Source organism: Tenrec ecaudatus, chromosome 5, assembly GCF_050624435.1.
Source record: "Tenrec ecaudatus isolate mTenEca1 chromosome 5, mTenEca1.hap1, whole genome shotgun sequence".
NCBI classification, from domain to species: domain Eukaryota; kingdom Metazoa; phylum Chordata; class Mammalia; order Afrosoricida; family Tenrecidae; genus Tenrec; species Tenrec ecaudatus.
The window spans coordinates 151121949-151136841 of NC_134534.1; the positions used below are offsets into that span (position 1 = coordinate 151121949).

A 14893-nucleotide genomic window follows, 5' to 3' on the forward strand; every position below is an offset into this window, starting at 1 on the left:
ATGTGTCCTTAATCCATGAAAGCTCTTGCTATAGCCCAAAGCGAGGTGTGATGGGTGAAGTCTTCTACGTACAAGTGTTCTTGACGGTATTCCAAGGGGAATTGAGAAGGCACACACTGGACAAGTGGCCTTCCTATATCATAAGGATACTCGGGATCCTGTTTGGGGTTATCCTGATATTAGTAAAGGATGGGTTAGGCATTGGGCGGCTAACCCAATGATTGGTGGTTCAAACCCACCAGTCACTTTTTTTTTTTTCACAAGAGAAAAGCTTGTAGTTAGTTCAGGGATCGTTTGCTGGCCCTTAGGAGCGTTTTCCAGTCCATTCTGTTGGGGCACCACGTCCTGGCCCCAAAGTCCACTTTCAGCATTCCCTGGGGACCTTGCCACTCCATTCCCTTGCTGTTCCGCTGCACTCCCCCAGTGATTTGCCTCGGTGTGGTGGGATCAAGTCAGGTGCAATTCCCACCCTGTGTCTCCGGTGCTGTCCCCTGTATCGCCCTTAGTCACTGAGGGGCATCATGTCTCATAGTGGGGCCAGCCATGTTGTTCTCTCTGTGGACTGGCTGCTCTACTCAGGAACATCATCATCACGGCCTGGTGGGCCAGGCTGTGCTCCACTCTCTCCTCCTGCCCCTTCATCTTCTCACGTGTGCTCTGATCAAATATGTCCATCTCCCAGAGCTGCAGAGTCAATGTCGTCCTTTGGAACCAATTCTTTTCGGGGGAGGGGCAGGAATCCACTTAATTTATGGTGCTGGGGCCAGCCTCCCAGACCTCTCCACCGGTTCCCTCCTCCACGCCGGGATATTGCATTCACACCTTGCGACACTGGGTTGAAGTCTGGTCCCACTTTCCCTGTGGAGATATAAACAATACCCTCCCCTTGGGTGGATTAATGCCCCATGACCCCACTACCCTTTCCTTCCCACCAGTCACTTTTAAGGAGGAAGATGAGACTGCTCCAATAGACATGCACCGTCTCGCCAAGCCCATCTAGGGTCACTATCAGTTGAAATCAACTCCAGGGTAGTGGATTTAGGCTTGATGTTAGTAGATGGAATCACCTGTAGGTCAAGGGGTCATGCTGGATGCCTCTCTTGCTTTGATATCCTGCCCATGATTTCCCTGAGCCCCGCCCAGTCCATCAGGCCAGCTTTCTACCCACCGCACCACTGCACCACAGTCGACCCCCCACCTCTGCTCTTGCCTGGTGTTTCTCCCCATTCCAACGCTGGCTCTGTGATCTTTTTTCCACCTTGGGGGAGCTAGGGAGCTCAGCTCCTTCCATGACCCTCCTTACACCTTTCTGTGCTTGCTGGTGTACCTGAGGGAATGCCAGCATGGAGTCAGCCTGCCAACCTCCCTAGTCTGCTCACCCAACCCATCCTGCCCTCCCCTCAGGTTTGTACTGGCCCCCTCAGGGGTCTTTCTGGGCTTTGGGCATTCCAAGCTTGTGCCCCTCTTAGGACATTGCCCTTCCTAGTCCCCCTGCTCAGAATGCCCTTCCCCTGTGCCTTCCCATGATGGGCTCCTCATGCCATCTGGTTCCCACTCCAGTCATTTCTGCAGGAGATCCTCTGTGCCCACGCAGCTAAAGTGGCCTCTCCTTTCCTTCGCCACCACTCCCATCGGTGTGCTTGTCAGACGGCATGCAGCAGCAGTGTCTGATCTGGGCTCTTTGATTTATTTTAAAACATTTTTTGTTTGAAACTAATGTGTGACTTTTAATTAATTAATTTATTTTTCTTCGTTAAAAAAATCATTTGATTGGGGGCTCTTACAGCTCTTATCACAGTCCATCCGTCCATCCACTGTGTCAAGCACATTTGTACATATGTTGCCTTTTATTGTTTCCCAAACATTTTCTTTCTACTTGAGCCCCTGGTATCAGCTCATTTTTGTCCCTTCCCCCACCCTCCCGCATGATCCCTCATGACACCAACTGCTGTCTCCCTTCTCCCACTTCTCTGTTGTCCATCCCTCTCGGAGGGGGTTATATGTCGGTCATTGTGGTGGATTCCCTCTTTCTCCCTATCTTCCCCTTCCCCTCCTGGTATCGCTACTTTCATTATTGGTCCCGAGGGGTTTACCTGTCCTGGATTCCCTGTGTTGTGAGCTCTTTTCTGTACCAGTGTGCATGCTGTGGTCTAGCCGGATTTGTAAGGTAGAATTGGGGTCATGACAGTGGGGAACATTAAAGAACTAGAGGAAAGTTGTGTGTTTCGTCGGTCTGGGCTCGTTCATTCACCTATGGCTTGTGTGTTGTCTCCCTCTGAGGACAGTGTAAACCAGGGGTCCTTAAACTTTTTAAACTGGGGTCCAGTTCACTGTCCCTCAGACAGTTGGAGGGCCGTACTATAGTTTAAAAAAAACTATGAACAAATTCCTATGCACACTGCACATGCCTTATTTTGAAGTAAAAAAAAGTCAAAAACACCCAGCGGGTGGGATAACTGTCCTCGGTGGGCTGCATGTGGCCCACGGGACCGCAGTTTGAGGACCCCTGGGTAAGCCCTGGGGGGTGAGGCCTGGCCTGTGGGCACACAGCTGCTCCTGGCCCAGTGCCCTAGCCTGCCAGACACAGGAGCGTACCTCTCAGAGATCCAGCTGAAGACGATGGGAAGTAGTCATCCCTGCACCACAGGCCGGCTAGGTGCAGAGGAGCGGCTGCGGCCTGTGGGTGTGCACAGGGCAAGTGCCAGCACTGCTAGTCGGTGGCTTTTAAAGGTTTTTAAAAATCATTTTATTGGGGCTCATACAACTCTTATCACAATCCACACATACATCAATTGTGTGAAGCACATTTGTTTGGGGCTTTTGGGGGGGGGAATAAAACATGTTACACAGAGAGAGAGCATATATATAGCATGTACAGAGGATTAAAAACAACTTGGCAAACAGCAAACATCTGTGCACCTGCTCCCCCTCCAGAAGCAAGCGCTTCATGAATAACATTAGCTTTGTAGTTCACACTTCCCGTCCTTGCCTTTCTGCTTTCGCCAAAAAAAGACGTCTCGCCAAAGAGAGACGGCTCTTAGTCACGCAGGGATGCTGTGAGTCAGGATCGACTCAATGGCCATAGATTTGACCTGTCTGCTTAGACAAGGTAGGGTCTCACCTGGCATGTGTTTACATTTCAGCTGCATCAAATCCCACCCCAAACACAAAGGTGCTTGCTTCCTCTGCTTAACATTGTGCTTATGATGTACAATGGTCATCCTCCTTTGGATCTAAAACGCCCATCCTGCTTCCCGGGTCAAGGTCACTGACACCAGCGCGCCAGTGGGTGGAAACTACAAATGAGTTTTCACGGGTTGGAGGGGAAGGATCCCCGAAGCTTGACGACTTCTTCTGGGGGCTAGTGGGATTTTTGGCCTGGGTTGGGGGGCAGGCATCCAGAAAGGGACTCCAGGTCGGGTCCTCCACCTGCTGGCCTAACACTGCATCTCTCTGTGTCCCCTGCTCCAGTGGCTTCTCCTCGGTGGTAGCGCTCGGAGCAAGCATCATCTGTAACAAGATTCCCGGCCTGGCTCCCAGACAGCGGGCGATCTGCCAGAGCCGGCCCGACGCCATAATCGTCATAGGAGAAGGCTCGCAAATGGGCCTGGACGAGTGTCAGTTCCAGTTTCGAAACGGCCGCTGGAACTGCTCAGCACTGGGCGAGCGCACCGTCTTCGGCAAGGAGCTCAAAGTGGGTATGTGCTTCCAGACACCCGGGGGGGGGGGGGCTCCCTGGCGACATAAGACCAGAGCACCCTCTGAACCCCCCTCAGCTGCCCCCTGCTAGGCAAAGCCCTCCTTGTGGGAACCTGCACGTGCCCCCACTTGAATCCGCCTCTCCTGACTAAATTCGGGTCTCTGGTTTGAACTGGTGAACTGGTGCCACCCTGCATGTTGTTGGCACCATGGCATGCCAGAAGCTAATGGCTCAAATGCTTGTCACGGTACTGATGTATCTAAAATTCATGCCCCAAATTTATAATATGCTGTTGTACTATATATGTATAAGTGTGTGTGTGTGTGTGTACACACTCATATAGACACACACATGGTGTTTTTTGCAAAGAACCATATATATATAACATGTGTATCTATATAAACCATGTATGCACATAATACGCTTCTTTTTGAAGAATCAAACAGGAGGGCATCACAGTAGCTTACTCATGTACCCATAGTTGTCATGGACGGGAGTAGAGGAGGCAGCTTTCCTTAGATGGAGCCTGTGTCACAGGCTCCACCACTTACTGTAAGCTCTTATGCTCAGGCTGTTTCATTCATTTCTGAAGTTGCACGGTCCCTGGAGGCTTTGGAACTTTTGTTTTATGGTAGTGCCAGGTTAGCACACATGCACACACACAGAGCCTTGGGTCATGACTTTGACTTCTGAAGTAACTGTGAGAAAAGCTTGAGTGGAAAGGGGATGGCGAGCGAGCGCAGACACGCAGGTGGTGGGAAGGCTGGGCTGTGTCCTCTCACTTGTGCGTCACTGACCGGGGGGTAGAGGGAGAACCCTGCAGCCTGGCCTGCTTCTAACTGGCCGCTCCCCTGAAAGTCAAGCCTTGGGCTTGAAGGGAGTGACTTTGCCGGCTCAGTGGATCCGAGGCCACCCTGAAGTTTTCGCTCGCCACCAACCACCAAGGCCTGCAAATCCCACTGGTGCTATCTAAAACAAGGTCCACCCCAAATCCAACCACTTCACCTGTTTCACCTTTTGCACTGCCTTTGTACTCCGGAGTCTCTGGTCTCAGCTGGCTTCCCTGTCCACGCTTGCCCTCCTGCCTCTCCTGGCCCTCCTGCAGTCCCACCAGAGGCTGGACCCCACTGGCTTTGAGTCAGTTCTAACTCAGAGCAATCCTATAGCAGGTTTCCGGGACTGTACATCTTTATGAGAGCAAATAGCCTCATATTTTTCTATGGAGTTACTGGTAGTTTTGAACCACTGACCTTGAAGCTGGTAGCCAAATGAATGGAATTTTGTTATGACCCTTTCTGAGGTGTTAGCCTCCCGTTTTATCACAATAAAATCTCAACAGCTCACCTCACTGCTACCGACATCCCACCTCCAACCTCTCCCCACTCTTCTTGCCCATGTCTGGACTCTGACATTATTTTAAATGCCGCTGATGTAGAGATATTATAGATCAGTGGTTCCCAACCTTCCTAATGCCGTGAACCTTTAATACAGTTCCTCACGTTGTGGTGAGCCCCCCAGCCATAAAATTATTTTCGTTGCTACTTCATCACTATCATTTTGCTGCTGTTGTGATTTGGGTGACCCTGTGAAAGGGTCTTTCAACCCCAAAAGGGGTCGCTATCCATAGGTTGAGATCCACTGTTATAGAGGAACAGACCGAGACTTGGGAGAGACTGACCCCAAGTCAACGAAAGGTCTCCTCTCATGGTGCCACCATTCACAGACTCTGACTGGCCAGTCCTGTTGTGGTGGCAGAAGGGCTTCCACGGAGGAGAGGACTCTGCCCCACTTCAGGCCATAGATGTCTGATGGAGAGACCCTGGCAGGTTGAGGTAGAGAGGGTACACTGACAGGGGAGCAGTCTAATTACTTTGGGTAAGCATGGGGGCGGGTAGCAAGTAATCAAGCAGAGAAGAGCCAGAGAAAACTCTGGGACAGAGAACCTAGGCCGTTTAGTCTTCAGAGGCTGGACAGATGGTGGCCAGTGAGGAAGGAAGGTGTGAGCTGGCTGAAGACTTTGGGTCTCTAGATGGAGAGGTTGGCTGAAGGAGATTAAGCATGGAAATGGCTTCACCAATGTCTGGGTTGAGCCAAATGAAATTCCCACTCTGCAATGATTGTTGAAACACAAAAACGTGCATCCTATGACCCAACCTCACTAACTATCTAGAAGATTGACTCAAGGGTGGGCGTGGAACACCTTTCTTCCTTTCTCTATTCCTTGGTTTGCTCGTTCACTAGTTTTTTTCCATCCATTGGCCAACGACTTGAGTGCCTTCTGTGAAAGGAAGGTGCCTGGGTGGGTTGTGCTCAACTACTAACCTCAAGGTTGGCTGTTCAAATCCACCGAGCAAAAGACAAGAGAAAGGCGTGGGTGGCTATCTGCTTCTATAAAGACTACAGCTGAGAACCTCCCGGGAGCAGGTCTCCTCCGCTACACTGGTCATCCGAATGGAACTAACTCAGCAGCAATGGGCGTGGTTTTGAGGTACTTGTGACTGCAGGCCCTGTGTCCGCAGTGTGGTCAGGGAGACACTCTGGAAGCCTTAGGGAAGTGACCCAGGGGCATGTCTGTGAGTCAAGTCTGCCAAAGACAGGGATCGGCAAAGAAAAGATGGAAGAGGCCAGTGTTGCTGCAGTGCAGGGCGGGAAGGGGGTAGAGGAAGGCTCAGAGGGGGCTGGGAGCTGCTGGGTATCACCGTATATGTCGGGCTGAGGTGAGTTCTGCTATTACTCCTTGTGAATAGAGAGCCACCTGAGGGGTGTTCGCACTGCTCTGCAGACGGTGGGAGCCAGGAGTCTGGTAGGGTTTCCAGGCAAGCAGCAGTGGCTGGAACCTAGGTGTTGGCTGTGGAAGTCTGGCTTGGAAGTGAGCTTCCAGGATGAAGGGAGGCTGATTGTTTGAAGGCTGATTCGGAAGGGCTTATCCTGGTCTGGGGACTCTTGGTTGATGGAGTAGGGTCACAGAAGATGAAGTAAGTCAGTGGAAGGATCCCAGAGATCTTCAGGAGGCTGGGAAGTCACCTCTCCTCTGTGCCGTTTTCCTGTAACAGGTATTTTGGTCGAGAACACCAAGAAGCAAGGCTTGTGTTTCGGTTTATGGGGCTCCCCATCAGAGCTCTTTCCTGACTCCCCAACGCCCCTCAGGGTGCCACTGGCTGAGAAAGACCAGGTCACATTGGCTGGTTGTTCCAAAAGAAAGAAAAACAGACCCGAACAATGACCCAACTCAGTTCTTACTCAGTGTGACCCCACAGAACTAGCCCTGGCACTTTCAAGACTGTACCTCTGAATGGGAAGAGAAAGCCTCATTCCCCCCTCGGAGCAGCTGGTGGTTTCAAACTGATGCCCGACATGTAACCATCAGAGCTCAGGCTGACTCATCGGAGTGAGGAAATCAGGGGTGCGGTCACTTACTTAAAGTTCATATATTTTTTTCATGAAATTATTTATTTTCTAATTGTGGCAAAAATATATACAACAAAGCATTCTCAAATCCAACAACTTCGACATTATAATTCAGTGTCGTTGATTATGTTCTTTGTGGTATGCAACCATTACTGATATCATTTTTCAAATTATTCCACCACCATTAACATAAACTCAGTGCCCCCTAAGCAAAAGCTCTTCCTCCTTCACCCCTGGTAACCACTGGTCAAGTTGGGTGTCTCCTTTTTTAAGTAGTGTTCTTGATAGACTATTCACATGTCATACACTTCCATGGTTCATAGCACTGCTTTTCATCCTCACAATCTGTCCTCGTGCTCCACCCCCTCCCCACATTCATTGTCTGCTCCCCAACTCCCCTTACTCTATATGCATCCACTCCTTCTGTGCCTCCTAAACTGGGAAACCCAACGGAAACAGGAACCAAACAAGCAAACAAAATCAAAACGAAGCTGAGAGAAGAAAATAATCATATAACGATAAAAGTAAAGCGTAAGAAAGAAAAGACCACTGACTCTATTTAAAAAGCCAGAGAAGAAATTTCTGTCCTGGAACAAGCGAGACATAGTTGAGCCTAGAGCACATTCAGATTGGGTCAAGAGGGAAGTCAGCTAGCTGACCAAGTATCATGTTACACCATGGTTTGGTTCACCAGAGTCAAGTTTATATTCCTCTCTGTCTGGTAGTAAAGCTTTTGAGTCCCTCACCTGGGGCTGGCGGGAATCTGCCAGAGGCTCAATCTGACTGGAGACTCTGAACATGGACTTAGGGCTCCCACTGTCCCCTATAGCCTTCTACACACTGAAGGCCATATTCTTGACAGCAGGAAGGTAAGAGGCCTGGACATCTATCCTCCTTTAAAGTGACTTCCTGGTAGTCCCTCTACACTCTCTGTTTTACATAGCAGTGGCCAGAATTGAGTTACCTGGCCACAGCTTAGCAGCAAGGGAAGTAGAGCAAGTGTACAGTCTCTTATTCCAAGCAGCATGTGCCCAAAGAAGAAAAGAAAAACTGAAGTCAGGGTGGGAAGCTAGTCTTGGACAGAGGTCAAGCATCAAGGCTTGTCCTTCACCCACTTGCTACCCTTGGTCTGTACGTCATGACTCTGTCTCCCCAGCTGAGCTGCATGGGCTGGACAGCATAGATCGAGGATATGGTAATGGGCATGGGCCAGGAAAGACTTTGGATGCTAGAACTTGAGACTCAATCCAAGCCCCCTGAGGCAAGGGGACAGTATGTGTCTAAGTAGCTGGACACTCAGGGACTAGCGCTGACTTTCAGCATGGTCTGGGCCTAAGGCAGTGTCTTGTCAACCCCCTCTTGGGGCAACCAAAAGCCATTCAAGACTCTGCTGTCACCGTCTTCCAGGTTCAAATCGAGAAGGAAAGAGACTAGGCGTACCTCTGGCAGCACCGACAACAGTCCAAAGGTTCACTCCAATTGGACCAGCTAGCAGGGTTTAAGTTCTAGGGCAGGCATCCTTCCCCAAACAGTCAATGGGAGACAAGGACCACACTTTCATCGGCCACGATGGGAGACCCAACCAGACCATCTCTCAGGGACAGGAGCTTCTAAAAAGCAAACAGAGATGTGTCTCAAGTGTGGTTGAGAGTTCAGGGGAAGACTTCAAGGCAAAAGGAGTGGTCTGCTCAATGGAAATGGCCCTTGATCTGCTGGGTCTTAAGGGGTGGAGGGGAGGGAACAGCAGAGACAAAGACAGGGCATTGTGAATACTGGGGCTGGGGAGCCGCTGAACGCACCCAGGGACGCAGGGGAGCAGAGAACGTTATGTAAGATGGCAGTGCATCTTATCAGGGATCTTGATGCCAGGGATTGTTTGAGGGTGGGTGTGGCACCACTATCAGCTTTATCAACCACAACCCAACCCACACAGTGGTGTGGTTTTTGGAAGGCACTTATTCACCTACAGGATTTCCCCCACCCCTTTTCTTTAGCCAACTCACCATTTTTCACATATATAATTCCAGCGACACTGATTACACTAAGCACGTTGGGCAAGGGACACCAGTATCCAAGGCCAAAATTTCCATCATAATGAACAAATACTCAATGCCTCCTGAACAATGACTCTCCCTTCCCCCTGCCCTCTCTCCTGCACCTGGTAACCACTCATAAGCTGTTCTCTTCATACATTTGCCTAGTCTGGGATCTTTCGTGTAGTTGGGATCGTACAATATTTACCTGTTTGTGGTGGATTTACTTCACCCAGCATATTTCCAAGGTTCGTTCATCTTGTAGCCCGGGTCAGGATTTCATTTTGTTTCACAGCTAAGCTCACTACCCTGTTTCGCCATCCATCAGTTGACAGGCCTTTTGGTTGCCTCCATCTTTTTGCAATTGTGACCAGTGTTGGAGTGAGCCTTGGTTCACCTGGACGGCTCAGGTCCATGCTTTCAAATCTTCGGGGCACAGACCGGGCCATTTTCCTTTGCTTAGAGTACAGTGATCTCCTTTGGTGTCACCGCCTCACCCAACAACTTGAACTCTTTGGGCCTCGCCCAGGCTCCCTGCCTCTCTTCTCCAAAGGCAACTTCTCTCTACACCAGTGGGTCTCCACCTTCCTAAGGCCACGACCCTTTAATACAGTTCCTCATGTTGTGGTGACCCACCCCAACCGTAAAATTATTTCCATTGCTACTTCATTTACCTATCATTTTGCTACGGTTATGAATCAGGGGACCCCTGCGAAAGGGTTGTTCGACCCCCAAAGGAGTCACGATCCACAGGTTGGGAACCGTGGCTCTGTGCTAAGTATCGGACACCCACCTCATTGACTCACGCCTCCACAAGTATATTATTTAGTGCTAGTCATGTTTAATTTTACTTTTGAAGGCAAAGCTTACCATACTTACATAATACACTGTTGTGAAATCTTTTTGTTGTAAATTGGCTGACGGTTTTCAGAGAAAATCAGTTTTCCCTTCAATAATGCATACATATTTTGTTTCGTGTCGTAGATTGCAATCCCCAGAATATGCGCCCTTTGTCTCACTTGCTCCCTCTGTTTTCTGTTTCCAGCCCGTCGGTTTTCCCTAACCTGTCGGACTTTGTCGTGGAGTAAATGCTGCCTTTTAAAATCTCCAATAGTTGATTATTCTACTATTATCCAGGTGTCATTGCTCCCCTGGCAGACCTGTCTGCTGCTGAAAATGAAGAGATCAGGGTTAGCTCCTTTCCAGACCTGAGGGATGACGAAAGGCCACAGGCCTGGGGGATTTCAACTGTCCCCATTTGAGCGCTGAGTGTGGCCTTTCCTTCTGATTTTGAATTGTGCTCCACAGGCTTCTCCCACTCTAACTAGCACCTTCTAATGCGGTCCCTTCCCAAGCAGTTGGCAGTAGTAGCCAGGCACCATCTCGTTCTGCTGGCCTCCCGGTGTGGAGACCAGTGTTCATATGGTGCATTCACCCGTCGGACGGACGCGTCTTCCATGTTGTTCATTCTTCTTCCGTTCAGACAGGGAGAAACCAATAGCTACACCTTAGAGGGCCACTCACGAGCTTTGAAGATCTCAGTTACTACTCTCCAAAGTAGGCTGTCGACACCGTCTGTGTGGACTTTTGTGATGCCAATAGACCTTGGTGTCCCTGAGAGTATGGTCCTGAGCCCCAGCCCCAGTTCCTTATTCCAACAAGGTGCCTGGTTATGTCTAAGAAGTTTTCATAACTCTGCTTCATGTATGTTCTACATTTATGGCTAGATTTTCAGCACAGGTACCAAGTACCAATGTACAAACATCCTCAGTCAGACTTATATGTTTGGGGCTATACTTCCGTTCGCCTTCCCACACATGTTCAGCCTGCTTGTCTACCCATGAATCTACTCGTAGATCATTATGACAGCAGGATTGTGTGTATAGCAGGATTTACCGCTCTTGCCTTTACACCTGGCACACCTCATGGGGTCTTTACCGGCCTCCGTCATTTCGGCTGGCCTTCCTCCTATGCTATGGAGCTTTCCACTTCTCCAAAGTTAATGTATTGCTCAATATTAACCAAGTTTGCCTTTATTTCTTCTTAGAGCCGTTGATTCATTTTAGCAGTGGCGAATAGACCACATACCTATCTCCTCCCTCGGGCATGGAACGTAGTTTCTGAGTATTTGCTCATTTAGCAAGTTTACTGCAGTTCTTCTTGTTCATTCTCCTGGCACACATGTGCGTCAACAACTTCATTTTACTTGGGCCAGCAATCAACATGGAAGCTGTAGCCAAGAATCCAAACGATGGGCTGCCTTGGGCAAATCGACTATCGAAGGCCTCTTTTACATTTTGAAAGGGAAAGGTGTCACTTTGGTAACTAACAGATGCCTGACCTAAACCATGGTCTTTTCAGCTGCTTCATAGCCGGTGAAGGTTGGAGAGTGCAAAGGGAAGACACATGGCAAGTTGATGCTTTCAAACTGGTGCTGGTGAAGAATATTGGATACACTGTGGACTGCCGAAAGAAAGGCCCTAGCAGTCTTGGCAGAAATGCAAGCAGTGTGCATCTTAGAAGAGAAGGCGGTGAGACTCACTAACTTTGGACACATCACAAGGAATGGTCAAGGGCTAGAAAAAGGACATCACTTTCAGTAAAGTAGAGGGTCCATGAAAGTGAGGGGAACCCTCAATTAATTGTAGCGACACAACAGCCACAGGACCGGGCAACTTCCATTGGGTTACACAACATCACCATGAGTTGGTGCTGCTTGATAACATCTAGCCACCTAACATCTAACAACAAAGCGTGAATGTCAACCTCATTCCAAAATGACTGTGTTAAGTCCCCACCCCCTGCGACTCAGCAGGGTTGGCCCACTGCTCCTCCAGCACTTGGCATTGTTCAGACTCGTTCCAGGGGAGGGGTAGGAAATACTCCCTCACTGTGGTCTTGTTTGCACTTCTGTGTTAGGCAGGGTTCTCTAGAGAAACAGAACCAGGACACTTATGATTATTCATATATAAGAGGATAGGTTTATACAGCAAGAAGGACTCTAGCAGATAATTAGTCCACACAACAATACAGAGGGCTCAGTTCAACTCACTTTCATGGAACACTTAATATACTGGAAGCCCTTCAACGCATGTGGGCTGCTGGGTCCAAGGTCAGGGGTACAGACAGCAGCAGTCTTCTCTCTGGCAAGGCAGGCAGAGTCTGCACGCAGGCAGCAGACAGCAGGGTGAGTCAACAACAGTCAGTAGCTTGGGAGCTTAGCAAAGCAGGTCCCAGTGGAATTTAGAACTCAAGCTGTGCAAGGTGACAGGATCCACGAAGATGGTGAAGCAGGTCTTGAAGGAGCCTCAAGGTCTAGCAACATGATTGATTCATTGACTTGGCCCACAGGTAGTGTAGCACACAGGCTGAAGCAGAGAACTAGCTAAAGCAACAGCATGCTGATCTGATCACCAGGGAGCCAGCGAGAGATGGGACGCAGGCTGTCTTTACTTATCTCAGTCCTTCTCCAATCAATCTGTGACTTGATTAAACTCCACCCACATGTTCCTATTGGCCTAGTTGGCACAATAAACCTAACTATCACAACTTGTTTTAGTTTTTTTTTTTAACATTTTATTAGGGGCTCATACAACTCTTATCACAATCCATACATATACATACGTCAATTGTGTAAAGCACATCTGTACATCTTTGCCCTAATCATTTTCAGAGCATTTTCTCTTCACTTAAGCCCTTTGCATCAGGTCCTCTTTTTCCCCCTCTCTCCCCGCTCTCCTCTCCCTCATTAGCCCTTGATAATTTATAAATTATTATTTTGTCATATCTTTCCCTATCTGGCGTCTCCCTTCATCCCCTTTTCTGTTGTCTATCCCTCAGGGAGGAGGTCACATGTAGATCCTTGTAATCCTCGTGACCACACAGGCTGGTGTGTTCTTCCATGTGGGCTTTGTTGCTTCTGAGCTAGATGGTCACTTGTTCACCTTCAAGCCTTTAAGACCCCAGACACTATCTCTTTTGATAGCCGGGCACCATCAGCTTTCTTCGCCACATTTGTTGCTTCTGAGCTAGATGGCCATTTGTTTATCTTCAAGCCTTTAAGACCCCAAACACTATCTCTTTTGATAGCCGGGCACCATCAGCTTTCTTCACCACATTTACTTGTTTATCCGCTTTGGCTTCAGCAGTTGTGTCGGGAGGATGAGCATCATAGAATGCCAATTTAATAGAAGAAAGTATTCATGCATTGAGGGATGCTTGAGTAGAGGCCCAAGGTCCTTCTGCCACCTTAATACTAAACCTATAAATATAAGCACATAGATCTATTTCCCCATTCTCATATATTTGCATATGTACATGTCTTTGTCTAAACCTCTATAAATGCCCTTTGCCTCCTAGCTCTTTCCTCCATCTCCCTTGACTTTCCTTCTGCCCCACTATCATGCTCCGTCCCCACCTGGGTCACAGCTATACCTCTTCTTTACGTAACCTTACCTTTGATCATCCCCTACCAGGCCTGCCACTCCCCCCTCACCACCAATTTGGATCCCATGTTGTTCCCTTGTCCCTGGGTTTGTTAATACCACTTCCTTACCCCCCACCTCCCCCTATCCCATAATGATCACAACTTCTCTGAGAAGTGATGCTGCTATACCCTCTTCCTCTTCGAAGGCCACATGTTTGCTCTTCAGTGGGTTGCCAATTCTAACTCGTTGCCCATTTTTCTGTTGTGTTTTGCCCTCTCATCACACTTAGTCATCTGTGTTTGCTTTGTAGTCACAGTGCAGGGGAAAATGACAGTATTCGTAGTACTTTAGAAGAGGGGGTTCATAGACTTCTGGGAAAACCTGGCCATGTAGTCAGACACTCTTCCATCATGCGATCCAAGCAAAGAGTTCAAACAAGTGGAGAAAAACAAAAAGAACTAAATTCAGAACCTCCCAGGTTGCCTGGACCAAACACAGATTGGACATTCAGGACAAGAAGCTCAAGTGAGAATATTCAAAGCAGTTGTCAGGCTCTCAGTGGGCACAATAGATACTAGATATCTATTGTTCTAGCTTTCTGACCCTGCTCTGCCTCTCCAACCCACAGAACTCTGAGAGAGAAGGACAAGCTGATCGATCGCTCTTCACTCCCACACGAGGAGGCCCCGAGACTTAATCTAATTACAAATAGGACAGTGTGCTGCCCCCCCCCACATACACTGGGGCGAGGGGAGGTGGTGGGCTAGGCAAACCTGACAGAATCCATGTAGGGGAGATTAATGACAGAGAAGCTGAAGCTTATCACCTTCCCTACGGTTGAAAAGACACACAACTACGCATCAGTTTCCAATCCATGAAAGAACATGCTTTAAGTTGACCATGGGCCTTGCTCCGACATTCTCCTCAAATGAAGACGGTGTCTTCCATCCCTCCACTGGGACAAAGAAGGGGTCACGGCAGGAGAGCAGGCTGAGCTTCTCTGACACAGTCCCCTTCCTTCATGACCAAGTGGTCCTGGAAGTTGGTTGTTTGGGTCACTGGCCTACACTCTTGGCAATGACAGAAGCTGACCTTAAGACTAACGAAGGATATCAGTCTCAACTTTTGTTTGTCAGCCATCGTTTCTTGAACTTAGCCATTGACTCACAACCCAGCCATCCCTGAACCTTCAACAGCCCCAAATAGAGCACAGGGAATGGTCTCCACTCCAGCACCACCTGTCAGATAACCAGAGAGAAACATCAGAACACTGCCGTGTCCCCCAAACAACAGTCAGACTCAGTGCACATGAGGAAACAAGAAAA

General features: G+C 49.0%; 1 protein-coding gene across 1 annotated transcript in view; it reads left to right on the plus strand.

Annotated features, from left to right (window-relative positions):
• The window catches only part of WNT7A (Wnt family member 7A), an 83438-nt gene that overhangs the window by 3496 nt on the left and 65049 nt on the right, over nt 1-14893 (plus strand). Inside the window, exon 2 of the mRNA XM_075550763.1 lies at nt 3472-3698. Within this exon, the coding sequence (XP_075406878.1) occupies nt 3472-3698 (227 nt within the window). The remainder of the gene's footprint in view (nt 1-3471; nt 3699-14893) is intronic.